The 20688-nt window shown below is 38.6% G+C and overlaps 1 protein-coding gene and 1 long non-coding RNA gene across 2 annotated transcripts in view; one reads left to right on the top strand and one right to left on the bottom strand.

Annotated features, from left to right (window-relative positions):
* Positions 1-14642, bottom strand: LOC115419832 (uncharacterized). The gene is made up of 3 exons (XR_003935472.1): positions 14430-14642; positions 12451-12460; positions 1-12 (listed from the first exon to the last, which is right to left on the bottom strand). It is a non-coding gene; the product is annotated as an uncharacterized LOC115419832 (long non-coding RNA).
* Positions 2649-20688, top strand: part of ipo9 (importin 9) — a 25682-nt gene continuing 7642 nt past the window's right edge. The window contains exons 1-17 of the mRNA XM_030134870.1: positions 2649-2922; positions 6790-6851; positions 7861-7947; positions 8071-8272; positions 8683-8771; positions 8979-9065; positions 9875-9994; positions 12153-12253; positions 12758-12816; positions 12953-13104; positions 13199-13297; positions 16722-16828; positions 17546-17685; positions 18587-18749; positions 18948-19174; positions 19535-19683; positions 20550-20678. Of these exons, the coding sequence (XP_029990730.1) occupies positions 2763-2922; positions 6790-6851; positions 7861-7947; positions 8071-8272; positions 8683-8771; positions 8979-9065; positions 9875-9994; positions 12153-12253; positions 12758-12816; positions 12953-13104; positions 13199-13297; positions 16722-16828; positions 17546-17685; positions 18587-18749; positions 18948-19174; positions 19535-19683; positions 20550-20678 (2133 nt within the window). The 5' untranslated portion in view covers positions 2649-2762. The remainder of the gene's footprint in view (positions 2923-6789; positions 6852-7860; positions 7948-8070; positions 8273-8682; positions 8772-8978; positions 9066-9874; positions 9995-12152; positions 12254-12757; positions 12817-12952; positions 13105-13198; positions 13298-16721; positions 16829-17545; positions 17686-18586; positions 18750-18947; positions 19175-19534; positions 19684-20549; positions 20679-20688) is intronic.

The following is a 20688-nucleotide window of genomic DNA, read 5'->3' on the forward strand; positions in this document are numbered from 1 at the left end:
GTGTCTACAGACCTGAAACTTTAAGGAGCAAATAAGTCAATGGTAAGTCACTCAGTGATAAAAGGCAATTATGTACATTTTCTTCAAAACTAAATTTCAGTAGAAATTTGAAGTACAAAATCACCATTCTTTATAATTCCACTATATTTCAGAGACAAATACTGTCATTTTACTTGGGTACATTTGTCCTGCATCCTTACTTTTCTTCTCTTTGGTTAGCTTGTAAAAATATTCTCAAAAAGCTACAAGAATAATTCTGTTTTTCTGAGCTCATGAAAAGTTTACTTTTTAGAGATTCATAATTCTTACAGGACAGCTGATTTAGCAACATCACAACAGTAAAATCTAAAAACATTACTGAATAAAGAAAGACTCAGACCAATTTATTTTACAGTAAAAATTGTATACTTTACACACTAACTACATTTTGCTGATAATACATACTTTTACTAAAGTAATTTAAGGTTTTGATTGTGGTACTCAGTGAAGTATTTTCTCTGTGGGTATTAGTACTTTTATGTAATGATCTGAATACATCTAATGCCACTGCTGAAGTGTAATTAAGTTTTTCTTGTCCCTCTGTTCATCAATAACATTTCTTCAGATAAATAGACCAATCCAGACTAACTATGAAATTTTAAAAACAATAGAGATTAATTAAAATAAGACAAATAATTCAATATATTACAGAAATGTAATATAAAGAGGTCCAATAAATCCTTAAAATAATATAGAAAAAACATAATTACATTAACCATAAGACGAGGTAATCATTATAATCAGTAAATAATTTCATTCTTTTCTTCACATTCAAATGTATTTGTATTATACTACATCATACAAAAACAGCTCAAAACCTTTCAAATAAAAGTGAATTAAAACAGCAAAAATGTATAAATAAGCAAAAACCAAGATATAACAAAATGACAAAGCAAAATGTAAAAACAGGAATGAAACAAGATATTCCTATGAAAAGAAACAACAATGCAGAAATAAATGTATATGTTTGGGAAAATGTATTTAGTCAAGACTGTGCTCGATTTCTGCCTGTAGTATATATAATTCCAACTTTAGTGTATACAAAATATAGCAATATGCTGAGGAAAAAAATAGTTATTTTGAGAAAAAAAGAAGTCACAGTATCACAAAAATAAAGTTGAAATTTTATTTGCACAAAATTTCTTGTGCAGAATTCATATGTTTCATTCAGCTGGTAATAGGGACAACTTTATTAACCCTCAAAGACCTGACAAATAACCCCCACCGACCATCAGCACCAGCTGATCTAAAATGTGTAATATTTCTGAACTACTGATATATTCAATACACAGAAATAATTCAGGTAAAATGAAGATTCTCAGCTTTTCATTGTCAGATTTGACCTATTCGGACATTCAGAGGTTCCTTACTGAACATGGAAACACTGTCAACTTCTGTGACACTGATTCACCAGTAAAACCCATGGAGTTTCGGAAATGACAGGGGTTGTAGATGCTCGATTGTTACTGAAAAATATTTACTTTTTCTTCAGTTGTCTGTTTTGTTATAACAACCTATGAATTTACTCTGAGCGTTTATGAACATCTACATCAGGGATGTCAAACTCATTTTAGTTCAGGGGCCACTTTCAGCTAAATTTGATCTGCAGTGGGCCCAACCAGTAAAATAATAACAATATATAAATAATGTCAACTCCAAACTTTTCTCTGTGTTTTAGAGCGAAAAAAATAAATTTACATTATGAAAAGGTTTACATCTACAAGCTATCCTTTCAAAAGATGTGAATAACATGAACAAACTGAAAAAATAAGTATAATTTTGACAATATGCAGCCTCAGTTTATCATTTACACATGTACATTAGAACTTCCAGATCACAGTGGATCTACAAATACATAAAACATTTAATAACAGACAGAATATTGTTAAAATTGTACTTACTTCTCTTAAGACATTTCAGGTTGTTCATATTTGTTCAGGTTATTCACATTTTTTGCAAAGTTATACTTTGTTTTAGTGTAAATACATGAAAATATTTACATTTACAAAGAGAAAAATTTGGAGTTGTCATTATTTCTATGTTATTATGATAGTATTTTATTAATCCTGCCCAGTTTAGATTGAATTGGTCTGAATGTGGAACCTGAACTAAAAGGATTGTTAATATCTCAGTGTAATTTTTGCATTTCACAAATTCATCCCAAGGGCCGGACTGGACTGGATTTGGCCCCCGGGCTGCATGTTTGACACCTGTGATCAGTAAATTAAAGAAATGAAAACAAATTAATTGTCACTGAAAAATACAGAGGATAAAATGATAAATAAATCACTTAAAAGTCACTGCAAAAATAGTTTTGAATCTTTAAGGTTTAATATTATGTCCATTTCTCATGAACAATCTGACTATAACTTTTTGTAGTAGGCCTATTATTACCACTTTTTCCTTGTAACATCACTTTGTTTTTGCAATATTATATTTTTTTCTTGAAATATTACGACTTTTTTCTTGGCATGTCTTATTTTTTAACCTCAGTGTGGCCCTGATGCGTCTTTCCCCCGCTCCACTAGAGGGCGTCAGACTGTACCAACACCCAGTGACACAAGCACGTGGGTTCGCAGGGGCCACTTCCTCCACAGAGCCCCGCCCCCGCGTTTCCATGCATTGGCGCGCTTCGCGGCTGTGGCTCTCCGCTCCTCCCCGGGTGGTGGTGGTGGTGGTGGACTGACTCTGTAGCAGGCTGCTGGTTTAGAACACAGCACAGCATGAGTGCAGCGGGTAGTGCTCGGTCCGGCCCGGCCGCAGGCCCGGTCCAACAGGGACTCAAAGAGGCTCTTATCGAGACGCTGACGGCCATCCTGTCCCCGGTCCAAGAAGTGCGCGCCGCCGCGGAGGAGCAGATCAAAGTGCTGGAAGTGACAGAGGGTGAGTGGGAGCCAAGGGCTTCAGGGGGCTTCAGGGGCTGACGGTGGGCTAGCTGACTGTGCCCGGTGCTGTCGGTTGTGCCCGGGCCTGTGTGTGCGGACCATGAGGACTGTGTACAGCTTCAGCTTCAGTTTCAGTACCGGAGCTAAGGCTGAGCAGAAGCTAACACTCAGCGTTAGCAGCACTAGTGTCTGGGCTCCTGTAGCTAACTAACGTTAGGCCAGACTTTGTATAAGTTAGGCAAGTTAGCTTAAAGCCCGTGGAAATGGTGGTGTTGTCACCGCACTTTGGACGGGAATGAGCGGACAGCCCACCGCTAAGTTTTCGGTTCAGAAGTATTCTCATTAAGGTCGGACAGGGGTGAGTTTGGCTGAAGCACATGGGGGATGTGTGGACCCCGGCCTCAGCAGCAACAGGGTGGAGGGTCCGCCTCATCTGAAACATTGGGTAGACCTTCTCTACCGCCGTGTTTGGGTTGGTCTCAGTCTGTTTTTTTTGTAGTTAAATGAAGAAATACATCGTTTGTCTGAGTCCCGGAGGTTCAGATGACAGCAGTTAGCCTCTCAGACCCACAGCTGTTTACCCCAGTACTTACACATCTATTAACACTCACAGTGAGGCTCACATGTTTACGGTCCCAACACCTTTAACTTATATTCATACGTGTTTACAAGATGTTCTGACGGTTCTTATGTTTGCCGACCCGATTCCCGGACTGACAGATTTTCCCGCGAAGATGTTTCCCACGGGCTTGTCCCGCGTAACCCTCTGCCAGCTTCCTGCATCAGCACCATTGGGACACAGTGAGGAGAGCTGTCCATAAATACTAGAGCATTAAAACACTCTGTAGAGGCCAACTGTGGGTGTAATATTCTTAGAAATATAGTGGTACAATTATCTGACTATATGTTTCTGCTGTGGGTTAATAGAATTTTGAACTATCACCAGTGTAATGTGATATCCAAAACAGGGAATTAAGATGCGTTTTGTTAAAAACTATCAATGGAGTAGAATAACTAGATACTGTGTTACCACATGCTTTGGCAACCTAACAGAGCAACTGAAAACAGGTCAGCCAGTATGCACAAAACAGCCATGAAAGTTTTAGGACTGAAAAAACCTGAGCCCAAACAGAGAATGGATGAGAAGGTGGTCATAGAACAAGCAGCCAAATTTGCATCAGACCTTCAACATCCTCCTGTCATTAAATACAAACCACTGTCTTCAGGTAGAAGACTCGGATGCATAAGGTGCAAATGAAACTGCTGTAATTTTTTGCAGTTCACAGGTTAACGGCAACATCACTGTTGTCAAATCATCTGTTGTACCTGCTGTATGTACTGATGTTTATGAAAAATGAGGAAAAGCCGTTTTTCTGTATTGTACTTAATCAGTGTCAAAGGCAATAGCTGAGAGGCAAAACATCTGCCTTGATAGGAGCAAAATTCATTCAGAATATAAAGTGTACTGGTAGTCCAATAGGATAATCTGTGTAGCTCTGATCTGATAAAACTGGCAAAGATAGTTTGCAACTTTCCAGCTCATTCTGACATTTTACCCCCAACAAGTGTCTGTTTTTCCCACTGAGAACAAATCAGCCCATTGTAGAAAATGTAAAAGTAAAAGAGACATTTTCATAAGAGACCTGTGGACATTAAAACTTCTGACCCTCCTGCAGAAACTCAACCTCTGGTTTGCGTTTTTATGCATAAAGTGGTTGTATCTCTTCCTGATTTTCGATTGTGTGCTTTTGCTGGTGAATGGCAGACTGTGTTGGCTGTCTGACCCTTTCCGCTGGCCCCTTTCTAAGGCAGACGCTCTATAGGATCGTCAGCACTAACATTGTCTTCTGGCGCCTGATGTCACTCTTCGTAAAACCCAGTGAGAGAGACAGGGCTGTTGAAGTTAAACCTGATGCTGAACTCTGTGTTTGTCTGTCACACTCTGCATTTCTGTCAGGACAGGGACCTAATTCAGCCAATCATGTAATTTATAGTGATGCTCAAGCTGAAAACACTAGACGTTGACACCTCTCTACTGTGACTGACCTGTGGTGCTTTCCACTTGATAACACACAGCTTATTTTGTTGTAGTATTTATATTGTTTTGCATTGAAAATACTTTTTTTCCGGTTTTGTGTATGTTAGACAGATGTGTCTTTGAACTGCATGTGCAGAAATACATAATTAAAAAGTAGTACTCACCACTGAGTACCAGGATGAACAGGTACTCAAGGATTATATAATAACAAAATAAAAATCCTCAACAGGAAGCCTTTTCAGTGTGAAATGTTTTGACAGCATGCTGAACAACATTAAAAAAAAAACCAATTCATCCTTCAAGGAAATATTTAGTTAAAGGAATAGAATAAATGTGTTGATTATTCATTTGTTTTTCAACCTTTAATAACAGTATGAAAAATGCAAATCAGAAGTGAAAGTTGTGATATTAAATGTGCTTTGTCTTGTATTTTACTGTAGACAAATATGAACACAACATATTTCATGTTTTTCCTGGTTGACATCATTTCATTTATAAATATACAATACATCTATTACTCACATTCAGGAAGAATGGGCTACTTTGTCAACAAATGGGACGGAACATTTTTAAGACATTTAGAAACAATGTTTCTCAAAGAAAGATATAAGACCATTTGGATATGTAAGTCTCTACTGTGCAGAGCAGGATCAAATGTATTTCAGTGTATTCAGATGTGTGTCTGTGTGTAAAAGGTGAGGCTTCAAGTCTTGGGTAAACATGGTGATCTCTGATCTGTCAGACAACACTGCATCATTCATCTACAGCTGATAGAACCACATGGATCAGGATTAGTGTGGAGAACCTTTGCCAAGAACTACAATACAGAGTTACAGACACCAAATCCAGTTCAAACTATACCAAGCTTAAAGGCAAACTGTCCAGAAGCATCATAGACTGTCTTTTTGGATGCTGTATAAAGTTCTGTAGAACTGGCATTTGAACATGTATCTCCAGTCTCACCTTCATCCTGACTGTGTGGTTCTATCAGCTCTAGATCAATGACGATTTTAGATGCGGTGTCGTCTGGGATCAGAGATCCCCCCCATTCAGCTTGTGCTTGAACCCTTGCCCTTTAGACAATGAAGTACCTTTCCTGGATGCTGCTTTGGAACCAAATCATGATTACAATCAGCTGTTCACAAAACGCGTTACAAAACACATTGTTAGTTTTATTATTAATTTTCCATTAATTGCTTGTGCTTCAGCTTTTTCTTGAACATGCTGCAGACTGAATGATGTTTGTTTACAAATGAAATTTAAGTGACCAGACAAAACCTTTAATAATGCTGCTGTCTTTTCTGCTTTGCATTTTCCATGGTTATACTATGTATTTTGTGACGTGAAATTCTTTTGTAATTGCTGAATAAATGTATTATTAATATTATCAACTCCTGCATTGGATACAGATGCAAATGAAATAAAGATTTCAGGAAATGCAAAGTTTTTTTAAGCTGTTTAGACTCAGCTGATTGAATAGAGGGAGGAAGACTGAGTGTAATAGAGCCTTAACAGCGAAAATACATGTACCCTTAGATTTGATGGGTCTTCATCATTCTACAGTATGTAAGAGACTGACTGGAGGGTCTGAGCGGCCTAGAGGTGGATGATGAAATAAATGAAAGGGTGAGATCAGGAATACCTAGACACAGTGTCTCATTTCATCTGTTTTTATTCAGCAGGAGAAAACTGTCCAGTCCAGAGGAAATATGACACTATCTGTACTGCTACACAAACAGTCATCAGTTCATTGAGTACTTTATATTTTATAATGATTTGCTGAATGTTCTAACTTTTGTTGTACTCTGTCATCTGTTCATGTTGTAGAATTTGGCGTCCACCTCGCAGAACTCACAGTCGACCCTCAGGGAGCCCTTGCCATTCGTCAGGTGAGTCACCGTCGAGGCTTAATTTACAGACAGACATTAACCTTTAAAATGAGTGTGTGAATAGTTTTACTTTTTTTCTCCAAACTGGACAGCCAATATGATCTGTAATGTGTTAGTAAGTTTGTGGTATGAAAAAGTAAATAAAAGGCAAATTATGCATCAATGCCAGTATGAAGTTAAATAGATGTAATTCGCCAAAAGATTAGAGTATAAAACTTTTGATGTTTCTGAGGGTGATGGATATGAATTACTTTTTTTTTCCTTGTCTAGCTCACTGGCCGATAGGCCACGAGCTATTTTGAAGGCGCTGTGTTCGGCGTCGTCTACATCGTCATCATCTTTATTAGCAATTTCTTCAAACATCTTCGCTGACGAAACAACTGGTTGGATTCATTCAAATTTTATATGTATCTTCTTTGGGACAAAGTCTACAAATTGTGTTCACAGTTTTGAGAAATTTGGATTTTTGCTTTTTTTGGAATATTAAATATTTCCCTTTACTTGTAATGGACCATATTGTGATGGTTTATAACATGTAAATAGTCACAGATATAATTACTATTGAGCACTGATAGGAAGTCGTATATGGACTTTGATTGAATTAGTTGAGTTCTCCTCCAGTGAAAGTACCACCCACTTCTATTGGGAGATTGATCTCCTGCATCAAGACCACAGGACTCTAACATAGTGGCAGAACCTGACAATCTCACAAATTCAGCTTGTTATTGATTCTTGATAGAATATGCCGGTGAGATACAGGACCATTGGTCCTATCTTTTTTTACCTGGAGGCTAGCTCCATTGATCAGAATTTAGGCAGACACATGTGGATTAGAAGGGTCTGCTCAAAGTTGAAGGTGCTTCAGATTTTGTTATATTTGTCACATAATAATTATAGTTAACGTAAAATCAAGAAATGAACAATGCCCTTTGGTTCTTCTGCAGATATTTTGTTTGGGTCATATCACTGGCCTCTTAGTCACATGTGACTGTTTTGTCTGTGTTTACAGCTGGCGTCAGTCATCCTGAAGCAGTATGTGGAGACTCACTGGTGTTCCCAGTCAGAGAAGTTCAGGCCTCCTGAAACCACAGATCAGGTGAGAGCAAAAACAAACACTTTTCCACCTCCAGTTACAGTCAGAAACTTGCACATAATTTTAATTTGACCTCAGAGGACTTTTAAAGACCTGTATCGTCTCACACCCACTATCCTTCTGTAGGCTAAAGCGGCCATCAGGGGGCTCCTGCCTGGCGGTCTACGGGAGTCCATCAGTAAAGTCCGCTCCAGTGTGGCGTATGCCGTCTCAGCCATCGCCCACTGGGACTGGCCCGAGGCCTGGCCACAGCTCTTCACCCTGCTGATGGAGATGCTGGTCAGCGGAGATGTCAACGCTGTGCACGGGGCCATGAGGGTCCTCACAGGTACAATTAACATTCATGAACAAAAAAACAGCCAAGTTTGAGCCAGACATAGAGAATGAAAATATTTTTACTGTGTGTAGTTACCATGGTTTCTCCTTTTTTATGAACTGACCTCAGCTTAAAATATATGAATGTCAAATAAAATGATAACTTCATCGTGACACAATGCTCCATGGGCTAAAGATCCACATTAATTTCAGGGGATTTTTTATCTTTAGATAAAGTAACAACTTAGCTGTGCACTGTAGCATGTTTTTAGGTTATTTATTTATTTGTTTGACATGTATTAGATGTGTTTTTTGTAATGAGTTACATAATTCTGTTTTGTACAGTCACTGAACCTACAACATTTGGAAAACTATGGTTATCTGGGAAAAGACTCGAGCTTATGTGTCATTTCATGTTTATAGAGTTTACCCGGGAGGTGACAGACACACAGATGCCATTGGTGGCTCCAGTTATTTTGCCTGAAATGTATAAGATCTTCACCATGGCGGAGGTACTGCTACAACACTTAATGCTACAAACTAATTATTGCAAACAAATGAAATACAATGGGTTAATGAGCTGTAAAACATCTGAGTTGAGCGTAGAGAAGTATTTTTGGTTTCATTCTACAGCTAAACAGAATGAATCATCATAAAATATGCATTGAATAAAAGAAGTTTACTCTTGCTAATAATTGTAATGTTTTAAACTGTCATAGGTTTACAGTATTCGGACTCGCTCCAGAGCAGTGGAGATTTTTACCACCTGTGCCAACCTCATCTGTGCGATTGAGGAGCTGGAAAAGGTGAGTAAACCACCAAACAGTAAAATAAACTGCGTTTATAGAGGTTTTCTGCCCATGTTTAAGATAAGATATAGTTTATTAATCCCCCAAGAGGGTAATTCAAATGTGCAGCAGCACAAGATAATATTTATCAAATTCAATAAAAAAAAAATCAAAGATTAAAAAATCAAAAAGATTGTTAAAGTGACTAAAAATGACAAAAAATAGTAATGATAATAATAGATAAAGTAACAAGTGTGCAGTAGGTGGCATTAATAAGTGTGCAAGTGAGCAACATCGACAGATGCAAAAATCTTGTTCAGAGCAGGATGTTCTTTAGGCCAAGCTGCTGTTGTACAGTCTGATGGCGGTTGGAACAAAGGAGCATCTGAACCATTCAGTCCTGCACCTCGGTGGGATAATCCACCAGATGAATGAGCTGCCCATCAGCTACAGCTCATTGTGCAGAGGGTGAGAAGGATTGCCCAGGATTGCACAAATTTTGTCCTTCACCCTCCTCTAAGCCACCTTACCCAGACTGTCCAGGTCCAGTCCCACCACAGAACGGTCTTTCCTCACTAGTTTAATTTGTGTATCTATCCAGCTCTGGTCAGAACAAACATGCCCAGTTCTGATGAGCTCAGAGGCGAATCCATTTAGAACCAGTCCTCAATTTCCATTTCTACAAAGACATTATTAAATAACTGACACCTGAATATTTGTTTGATTTGGGTCAGGTTTGAGTAAAGAGGTGACGCAGGTATTACTTGTTACTTTGCAGTGTGTAATGACACCATACATGTCTGGTGTATGTATGTTTTTATGCATAGGGTGCAGCCAAAGCGCTGATCTTCCCTGTGGTGCAACAGTTCACAGAGGCATTTGTGCAGGCTCTGCAGATGCCTGATGGACCCTCCTCTGACAGCGGTCTCAAGATGGAGGTCCTCAAGGTGAGTTCAGACCCAGTACTTTCATAGTCATGGTGTGGAACTGTTTTTATTGGGTTGCCAGTTGTCGAAGTGTAATGCATAACAGTAATATATGTAGATTAATTCATTTTCCTATTTAAAATAGATGACATGTTTTAGAATTTCTCAGTGTTGACCTCAACAGAGCCTTGTGAAATGCAGCGTATACAGATATAACAAGACAAAAATTACAGAAAAGACACAAAAGAACACAATGTAACAAGACATAGCACATTAAAAATGACCTAAAATACATTTCTTCTGCTTCCCTCAAGAGTAAGAACTGATGTTACCTGTCCTTGATTGACATTCTGACTTGACAACAATAAAAACATTTAACTCTAAACTGGTTTGACAATGTTAAAACACAGAAGTTATGGTGTCCTATATTTTTTTCTAAATTCGAGTGCCAAGCACATCTAAATGACAGTTTTTGGGCCTCAAGCTGAAAAAGTGGATCACTCCCTCTTATGTATTGCTGGATGATCTAATGATCTTGGATTATGATCAATCTACTAAATTGTCACATGACCTGCTGTTCAGATATGACATTGAAAAATAACAGTGTTGTCAAAACTTTCCTACTTTGCTGATGTCCATGAGGTTTAGATGGGCTAGTTTTTACTGTAATCACAATATTGTGAGTGCATTGGACAAAACTGTTAGTTTTGTAGACTTACTATCTTTAGTGTGGACAGACACCAGTATGGTTATAAATGTACTGCACTAAAGGGTTTGGCTTTATTCTACATTAACTCACAAACTTTGTGTATCATGTTTTTTTTCTAAAGAAGAAATCATGAAAAATTATCATCAGTCTGTCAGCATTAATTTTGGTGTTCAGTGAGTCTGATAAACACAGATGCTTAAGGTTTATGCTTGTGTAAAAACATTTTTGATTCATTATAATACTTTAATTACCATAACCCACACTCTGGGTAATGAAACACTACAGCTGTACAAACAGGAAAATGCAGATCAGTATTTACTAATAATGTAGTAATGATAATGTTGATCCAAAATGATGCAAAAAGGAGTTTCTAGTTAGACAACAACTAAATGCTGTCACACACAACTTGAGGCTCCAGATACTAGAAAAAACTTGTAGTTTGATTGTAACCAGTGGTGTAGTCCAGGGTATATGGCGTACCCTTTACCTCTAATTGGCTAGTACTCACTGCCATCACTGATTAGGCATGATGACTGATGAGCCAATCAGAGGCAGAGTAGGGCAGGTCATGCCGAGGAAAATATTGCTAACTTATGCTGGCCACCTCTTGAACCTGATTGGACACCTCAGGTGCCAGTGCCACCCCAGTTGATTGACAGGTCACTGCACATCTCATTAAAAGATGCAGATTATTGGAAATGTGAACGAAAAAGGCAGAATAAATGTATTTCAAGTGAGTGGCATGTATCAAGAGAACCTATTTTCATGTAATACGTAATTCTGAGGTAAGTTTTAAGGTGGTTTCCAACTGAGTCACAGTTTTAAACTACTGGCCATATGACTGCACATTTAGAGGAGAGGAGATGGTGTCGCCAATAGTTTAACTGTGTGAGTAGGCTAACATTATGAAAGGCTAACGTTATCCTATATTTGCCTCATGTTGAATACATTTACATTCATGCAGCTGCTTGTGTGACCAGTAATACCTACAAACTGCTCCTGATCAAGTCATGATAATTTTATAATAGTGAGCAAATACTACTGACAGATTTTTGGGTAAACTAAATAGAGTTGTCTTATATGTCACTGTTTCTAAAACAGGGCATTTTTTTTCTGGACTACTTTACAAAAAAAAAAAAAAAAAAAAAGCAAAAATTGAGAGTATACCCACTTCTCCAGGGACCACTACACCACTGGTTGTAACTCGCCTACTTTTTATGGGCAAGGAAAGACTATGATTCAGATCTTTTGGCCAGATCGCCCAGCTGAGACGCTCATGCAAGTTTTCATGATTTATTTATTTTTTTTAATACTTACTCAGCAGATTTAATGTGGGTTTATGTGCTGATCAAAATAAATAAATAAATTTGTGATTACGGCAGTTTTTTTTTTTTTTAGCACATTGTAAATAACACTGAAAAGGCAAACCTGTCGTCACCACAGTTGAATATGTATTTTTTTGTCTTTCAGGCTGTAACAGCGTTGGTGAAGAACTTCCCTAAACCCATGGTGTCATCCATGCAGCAGATCTTACCGATCGTGTGGAACACCCTTACTGAAAGTGCAGCTTTATATCCTTGATTGTGCTACAGTAACACTTCACTTCAGCTCTGGACTAGTTAATGCCACATTATTGCTGACTCTGCTAAAACAATTGTTTCCATTTGAGATGAAATGAGATTTAACAACAGTTTTGACTTCGTTTCAGGCATTTTGCAAAGATATTGATGATCATTTGTGAGGTTTTGGTTTGTGGTCTTTTGGTGACAGAACGTCCTCTTAATTGACATGAATCACTACCTTTGCTCATTCAGATGGAAGTCATCTGCTTACTCAGCAACACCAACTCCAATGTCACATGTTCACAGAACCACAGTGTTATTGTGTATAGTTTGTTTCATTTTTTGTCATTTTTAAAAGAAAAATGTAAATATTGTACTTGTTCAAGGTACATTCCTTGTCTAGTCAAAAAAAAACCAAAAACGGACATGGCAAAAATGATCATCTTACCAAGACAACATGAAAACTTGACTGAATGCTTTCTTAGTTATTTTTTTCCTTAACGAGATGGTCACTTATGTGAGAACAGAAGTCAACTACACAGAGGAGGTGGACGACCCAGTGGATTCTGATGGTGAGCACGTTTTTATGTATTCTGTTGTCCAACTGCTTAATGTAATGTGGGCCTGAAAGCTCAAAAGCGGCCACACACTGAATTTCTTGTAAAGACATGTCACACTTTGACTCAACCTCTATTTGCATTTTTTCAGGTGAGGTTCTGGGCTTTGAGAACCTGGTGTTCAGTATCTTCGAGTTCGTCCACACGCTCCTGGAGAACAACAAGTTCAAGAGCACAGTGAAGAAGGCTCTACCGGAGCTCATCTACTACATCATCCTATACATGCAGATCACTGAGGACCAGGTAAAATGACCTCAGCTCAAAGCTAATGAAATGAGTGCTATGTGCTTGAAAGGGTCAACTGATCTTCTCTGAATCATTGGCATTGTTTGCACAGATTAAAGTGTGGACGGCAAACCCTCAGCAGTTTGTGGAGGATGAGGATGACGACACCTTCTCCTACTCTGTTAGGATTTCTGCTCAGGATCTCCTGCTGGTGAGAAAATCTACAAATCTTACTGTAAATTTACAACAATGCAGCCCTCTTTGCATTCTGTTGATTCGTGCATCAGGATACAATAAAAATCATAAGGTTCTTAGAAGTGTAAAGTGATACACAACATATTCCCTCGTGCCATTACTTATTTAACACAAATGAAGCCAAAAGGAAAAAGCAATGTCTAAAAAAATGCAAGTTCTCCTCATTGGCATCCCAGCATACCCTTTATAACATGATGAAATCTATTGTTAATATGATCAAAGAGAACAATAAAGCAAGTAAAATACACTCCCAGGCCAAAAAAAAGTCACACATGCAATATTTCATCGCACCACCTTTGGTTTTGATTACAGGAGACATTCACTGTTACATCTTTGTTGCCACATAATGCTTATGTAGTGTCACAGTAAGGTTGATAATATTTTTACCATCCATAGTTGCATTAATTTTTGATTATTGATGATGGTGAATCAGTCTGCTGCATCAAGTCTTCATCACATTCCGGCCTCAAAGTCGAACCTGTGTTGTGCAGGAATGGGCCCCGGACCGTCTGGTCAGCGAAGGCTCTCAGAGGCAGGTTGCGGAAAGCTGGTCATTCTAGGAATATTAACTTGGATCCACACTCAGCCATAGGCGATAGTATCACCTGCTCCGGCTCTGGTAATCACCACCCTGAGTCAGACATGTCTGAATCTGTGTCAGCAACCTGCTCAGAATGATCCGGCAGAAATGGTCAAACGTATGAAAACAAAAACTCACATGCAATTCAAAATTTTCTATTGGCCACTGGTGGGTGTATGTTTTTGTTTTATATGACAAATTTTTTACCCACCATTGACGCTTGGCGGGTGTTAATTTTACGCCCTGCTAAAAGGCCTCTTATTATTCCCAAATATGTCGTGACAAAGTGAGAAACAAAACAAGGATATGTATCGGAGATGCTTTTGAAACATGGAAGTAGCTGAAAGCAGAGAAGAATTTGAAGACCGACACAGGCTCTCCCGTGATCTCCCGGGGCCGGGCCGTGGTCTCTTCACCCGGGGCCGGGCTGCGGTCTCTTCACCCAGACGAAGAGGCCGCAGCCCTGCTCCGGGTGAAGAGAGTGCAACCCGAGACCGGGAGAAGAGACCGCTGCCCGGGTGAAGAGACTGTGGCCCTGGACCGGATGAAGAGACTTGGCCTGGTATAAATACCAGTGTAGGACTCGTCGTTTGCCATGGTAGCTCCTTGTAGTAGATGCTCATGCTGGGTCTGGCAAACCCTAGTCTGGGGGGAGGCATGCACTACAGTATTTTGGATGTGATTAGAGTACCAGTTTTGACCACAGTCCTACATACAACTCCATTAAATAACCTGCCACAGCTAAAACATTATTAACCGCTGCAGTACTCACCCATGAAAGGATCTGAACTATTTTCCTAGCTAAATCCAGGCAGTTACTTTTTTTTGTCCAGGCTGTTTATTTAACTCTTAACTGATGCAGTAAGAAGCTTCTCGTGTCATTAATGTAAAATAGATTGGACAATGCCAGGCTTGATCAGGATCATCAGGCTTGTGACAGAATGGTTCAGGGAGAATGAGACATCATTTTCACACATGGATTAGCCTCCATAAAGTCCAGACTAATTTGGGATGTGATGAAGACGTGATGCAGCGGTCCGATTCTCCATCATCAGTAATCAAAAATTAATGCAACTATGGATGGAAAAAATCTTATCAACCTTATTGTGACACTACATAAGCATTATGTGGCAAAAAAGATGACACAGTGAATGTCTCCTGTAATCAAAACCAAAGGTGGTGCAGTGAAATATTGCAGTTGTTATTTTTTTTGGCTGGGCACTGTATAGTGTTGATACGTAACCTAGGAAATCCCTGACTCACCCACTGGGACCCAGACTTACCCCACAGTTGGGGGACACTCGCAGTCACCTGCCGCTGAACACAATTCAAACCAATTTTAATTCCAACATCACTACTGCAGCAGTAGCAAACACAAAGTTCTGCAGGCTAAAGTGAACAAACTGAACACCTTTAGTGCCTCAACTGAAGAATCACTCTAAACAGACTGAAATAAACCCACTAGCCTACAGCCTACACAGTTATGCTAACAACCCACAATGCAGAGAAGTGAAGCCTAGACACAACTGGCTCATCTCGATTCCCTTTTTTTGTAACTCCTTGAATCTTTGTTATTCAACGCACCATTTTGAAGGATGTCCTACTTCCCTAACATGCACATCGAGGACATCGATATGACTGAAGATAAACATATAGACTTCTGATCAAAATTTTAAGACCAGTTGGAAAAATTGCATGAATTTACATTTTGCACTGTTGGATCGTAAGAAGGTTCCAAGTAGAGTTTCAAAATGCAAAAAGAAGAAATGGGAGTGAGGGAAAAAAAAAAAAAACTGAGTAAGCATTTTATTGAAAACAACAATTTAACTGAAATAGGCTGTTCATCAGCCAATCAAGTGTTTAAGACCACAACCTTTAAAAGCCAAAAATGTGGATTCAATGTAATTTTCTATCTGTCATTTTATCCTTGGTCATGAAGTGTAAAATGGGCATAAAACATTTCTGGGTCATACAAACCACAAAAGTGAAAGAATGACCAAATAGCCAATCAATTTGGCATCCCTACATTACCTACAAGATACATTATGTGACATTGTGAATTGAATGACAATTTAATCCTAATTTGAGATCATAAAATACAGCAGCACATTGGAGCCGCTTTACAGATATTTCACAAATGTCTACTTATTACATCTCATTTTGTTAGATACGTGTTGCTTCAGTTCCCCTCTCCTCAGGTCCTCACCTCGACTCCTGTGCTTCTCTGATGGGGGGGGGGGGGGGGGCTGACGAATCGATGACAGGACCTTAGGAACTATAACTTGAGAATTGTGAAGAGGGACATGAGTTAAAAGCACTGAGTGAACAGGACCATCTCATCCTAACAGGTTGTGTGTGACAAGATGTACCACTTCTTGTTTAACTTTATTTCTTTAATGCTTGCTTCAGTTAAAACAAACTGAATGTGTAAGTGTTAAAATTAAAAACTGTTTGTTCACTAAATAACTCTACATACCACATTTATCAGCTCAGGTCAAACACACGTCAAATACATTTAGAGGTATTCATAGGGAAGTGTTTTTAGACTAATGGTATTTTGCAGCTCATTTCATGCCCAGGTGTCAAAAGCAGAGCAGTTTTAGCCGACTCTGATTACAACCTGAGGACATCTAACAGAACTGGAGCGGTAGATATGCTGTACTACTGGTGTGTCAGGATAAAAGGTTGGAAAAATAAATAGGTTGTTTGCCTTACAGTGCTTTGGCTGTAAATAGTAATGGTTCCTCATATTTCTGCATTGTGTTTCTTAATCATGGTGAACTCTGACCTCTGTTTGCAGGCTGTAGCTGCAGAGTTTCAGAATGAGAGTGCAGCAGCTTTGGCGGCGGCAGCAACCAGACACCTTCAGGAAGCAGAGCAGGCCAAAAACAGCGGCAATGAGCACTGGTGAGGAGACACACACCGACTGTCACCAGCATTTGGCTTTTCTTCAACAACTAGATGACATGTTATTGCCAGTGTTTGACTGGACTTTAACATTCTAGTCATAAGTTTGGAGTCACTTTGCCACTCAGAACAGCTCAAAGTGAACTGTTTGCAAAATTATTAATGACAAAAAAAATCTGTATTTGAGCACACCGACGTAGGGTTTCTGTTAGCTGGCAATTACCTTTTTTAAAAACTAGTAAAATTTCTAAAATGCTGATGAAAAGCATTGCAATAAGAAAATATTGATTTTCTATTAGGGCAGTCCTTTGTCATGATTAAATGACTATTTCACACTTATGAAGCTGTTACTGATAAAAGAAACAGAAGATTATATAAATGAGAACAGCTTTACAGAGAATTTGGCTGTTAAATCATTCACATTAAATTGATGAACTGCAGTAAAACAACATTACTGCTCATGCTTCCCAATATTAGCTGTTCATTAAACTGGCAGACTGATTTGAAGTTATCATTTATTCATTATCCACCTGATATTTTCATTTGTATCATAGGCTGTTACTGAAACAAAAACAGTGAGTTTCAGATTTATTTGTTCAGTGAAATAGAACGAGAAGAAATCCTTGTTAGAACAGCAGATTGTACATGTACTCAGAAACTCTGAATAGTTAGTGTGACTCACTTACAAAATGTTGAATGTTTTGTATGGTTTTCCAGGTGGAAGATCCACGAGGCCTGTATGTTGGCCCTGGGCTCAGTCAAAACTATCATCACAGAGAATGTGAAGAATGGTCGCATCCAGTTCGACATGCATGGTTTCCTGGCCAGTGTGATCCTGGCTGACCTCAACCTCGCAGGTGAGGCAATAACACACTTTGAAGACGTTATACATCATTGATATTATCACTGAGGAAGATTTATCTAATGATGATTTTAATGAAAGTCATACTTTGCTGACTCTAAGTTTTACAGGGTTCGTACGGGTGCTTGAAATCCTTGAAAATGCTTGAATTTCATTGTTGTGTTTTCAAAGTCTGAAAAGCGCTTAAAAGTGCTTGTTATTATAACTTTGTGATGTGATTTATTTATTTATTGTTAATATTAACTCTGCCAGGTTAGATGGCAAGCCAAAGCTACTTACAGAGAGGTGATGCATTTTGAAAAATAAAACTTTATTAAACTTAGCTTAAGAAAATTAGCAGGTGCTCTCAGGTAGACTCCAGGTAAAATTTTTGTCTCAATATTTGGCTCAGTGCAAGTGTGCATGAAGAACACCAAGTGGCTTCCCTTTTTTTGGATAAAACTTTGTGTTCTTTAGTTTCTAAACATTTTGCTATTGTGAAACATAATTCTGGATGTTTAGAGCATAATACAATATACATCATTGTGATAAAAAAGTACAAAAAAATTATCATGAGTATATGTATTCATGTAGATAAGTATTTTATACCAGTGACAAGGTGCTGTGCTGGAAAAATTTGAAAAAGATCCTTAAAAGTGCTTGAAAAGTGCTTGAATTTGTGTAGGAAAAAATGAGTATGAACTCTGGTTTTAATTCACCCTCTCTTTTAACGTTTTATCTTTGGTTAGTTTTAATTATTCACTGTTTTGTTTCTTTTTTTGTATAATGGGCTATTTTTATTTATTTATTGTTGCAAGCGCTTTTTTATAACAAACATGCAAGAATGTGTTACTGCAAATCTAAATACTGTTCTTGTTTCTACTTGCGATCCTCTTGTGGTGTTCTCTCTCGACCAGCGGCATCGCCGTTCCTCCTCGGCCGGGCTCTGTGGGCGGCCAGTCGCTTCACGGCCGCCATGTCTCCTGAGCTCATCCAGCAGTTCCTCCAGGCCACCGTCAGCGGCCTCCACGATAGCCAGCCGCCCTCTGTCCGCATCTCAGCAGTCAGAGCCATTTGGGGGTGAGCCAGCCTTGTGTTTAACTGTTTATGCCCAAAAAGAAAAATGTAGAAATTTCATTTGAAATTTGCAAAATTGTTACTGCTTTGACAGAAAGTCGTGTGTTTATATTGGACTCCATTGATTATAGTAAGAAAATTAACATGTTACTAAAGGATTAAAGCCTCTACAGTATGACAATGTCTGTTTTCTTTATGCAGGTATTGTGATCAGCTCAAGCTTTCAGAGAGCACCCATGTCCTACAGCCCTTCCTTCCCAGTATCCTAGAGGGCCTTGTCCAGCTGGCGGCCCAGTTCAGCTCTGAGGTTCTCACTCTTGTCATGGAGACGCTGTGCATTGTCTGCACCGTTGACCCAGCCTTCACCACCAGCGCTGAGAATAAGATCTGCCCCCTCACCATCGCTATTTTCCTTAAATATAACAATGGTAATAATATATTCTCTGCACACATCCTGTCTTGAGTCAGACCTGGAACAGAACAGAACTAGTGCCTTTTCTCTCTTGTGTTCATGTTTATAGGATGCAATCTTCATAGAATGTATTTCATGCAGGAAATATTTTCTGACATTTGAGATAATACAAGTAAAACTTCCATGGAAGGAAGGTCACGTGAATGCTGATCCATTAACAAATAATTTCATCAGAAAACTTAAAACTGCGACCTTTTTTTATTATATGGTAATAAAAAATACCTGCTTTTTTTTTTTTGTGATGTTTCCAAATCACAAAGTAATCCCTGTAGAAGTGGAAATTTGATTTGTCTTACGTTTTCTTTCTTCTCCTCAGATCCGGTGGTGGCCTCATTGGCTCAGGACATATTCAAAGAGCTGGCACAGATTGAGGGGTGTCAGGGCCCCATGCAGATGCGGCTCATCCCGACGCTGGTCAGCATCATGCAGGCTCCCCCTGACAAGATTCCGTCTGGACTCTGTGCTGTGAGTAGTGACTGAAAAGACACAGTTGTGTAGCTGTCAGTTCCAGGGTTTCCTGGTCTTAAAAGTATTAACATCTAAAGTATTTTAATCTGAATTTAGAATATCTTTAATTCTAATTTGTCAGGTCTTAAACTGGGTTATGAAGTTAGTCAACTTTTAAAGGTACATTAACTTCAGTCAATCTTTTTAAATGTTTTTGGAAAAATAAGTATTGACCACACTGCAATAAAATTATAGAACAAAAGTCTTGTCATGTGGTGGGTAGGTTATCATGGCATCTTATCAAACAAAACAAGTTACTGCAAGAAGAAATCAGTTTAAAGAAAGATTCTGTAATGTTTTATCTAATAGATTTAGACAAACTTTATTGATCCACGAGGGAAATTACTTGGTCACAGTAGCTCAGTTGCATATAAAAACAGTATTGAAAAAACACCAGCAAAAAAACCAAAAAGGAAAGTAAGTGTGAAGAGATAAAAGCAATAAATATATATAGAATACACTACTAAAGCTGATTTTTTTATTTATTTTTTTTTTTTTACAAGATTTGCACATGTACAAACAGGAAATGAAAGTAAATAAATACTATATACATACATACATACATACAGGTACGTATATAATAGAAAGATGTATTTAAAGAAAAATGTATTTATTATTTGGTTGATGCCTGTTGATGGGGAAAAAGGTAATTTGAAGCCTGCTGCATCCTGTGCAAGAAATTAGCAACTTTGAGTATAATTTCATTTCAGCAACAAGAAAAGCCTCACTCACAGAAAACCGGGTCAAAGTTTTTCCATCCTAAATGCGTTTAATAAATTTTGTCATGACGTTGTCCGTACTCTCTGCTGCTGCTCTGTCCTCAGACGTCCATAGACATCCTGACCACCGTTGTGCGGAACACCAAACCCCCTCTGTCAGAGATGCTGGTGTGCCAGGCGTTCCCTGTGGTGGCACAGTGTACCCTACGCACCGACGACAACACTACAATGCAGGTGAACTTTA

This window comes from Sphaeramia orbicularis, chromosome 5 (assembly GCF_902148855.1).
Source record: "Sphaeramia orbicularis chromosome 5, fSphaOr1.1, whole genome shotgun sequence".
Lineage (NCBI taxonomy): Eukaryota > Metazoa > Chordata > Actinopteri > Kurtiformes > Apogonidae > Sphaeramia > Sphaeramia orbicularis.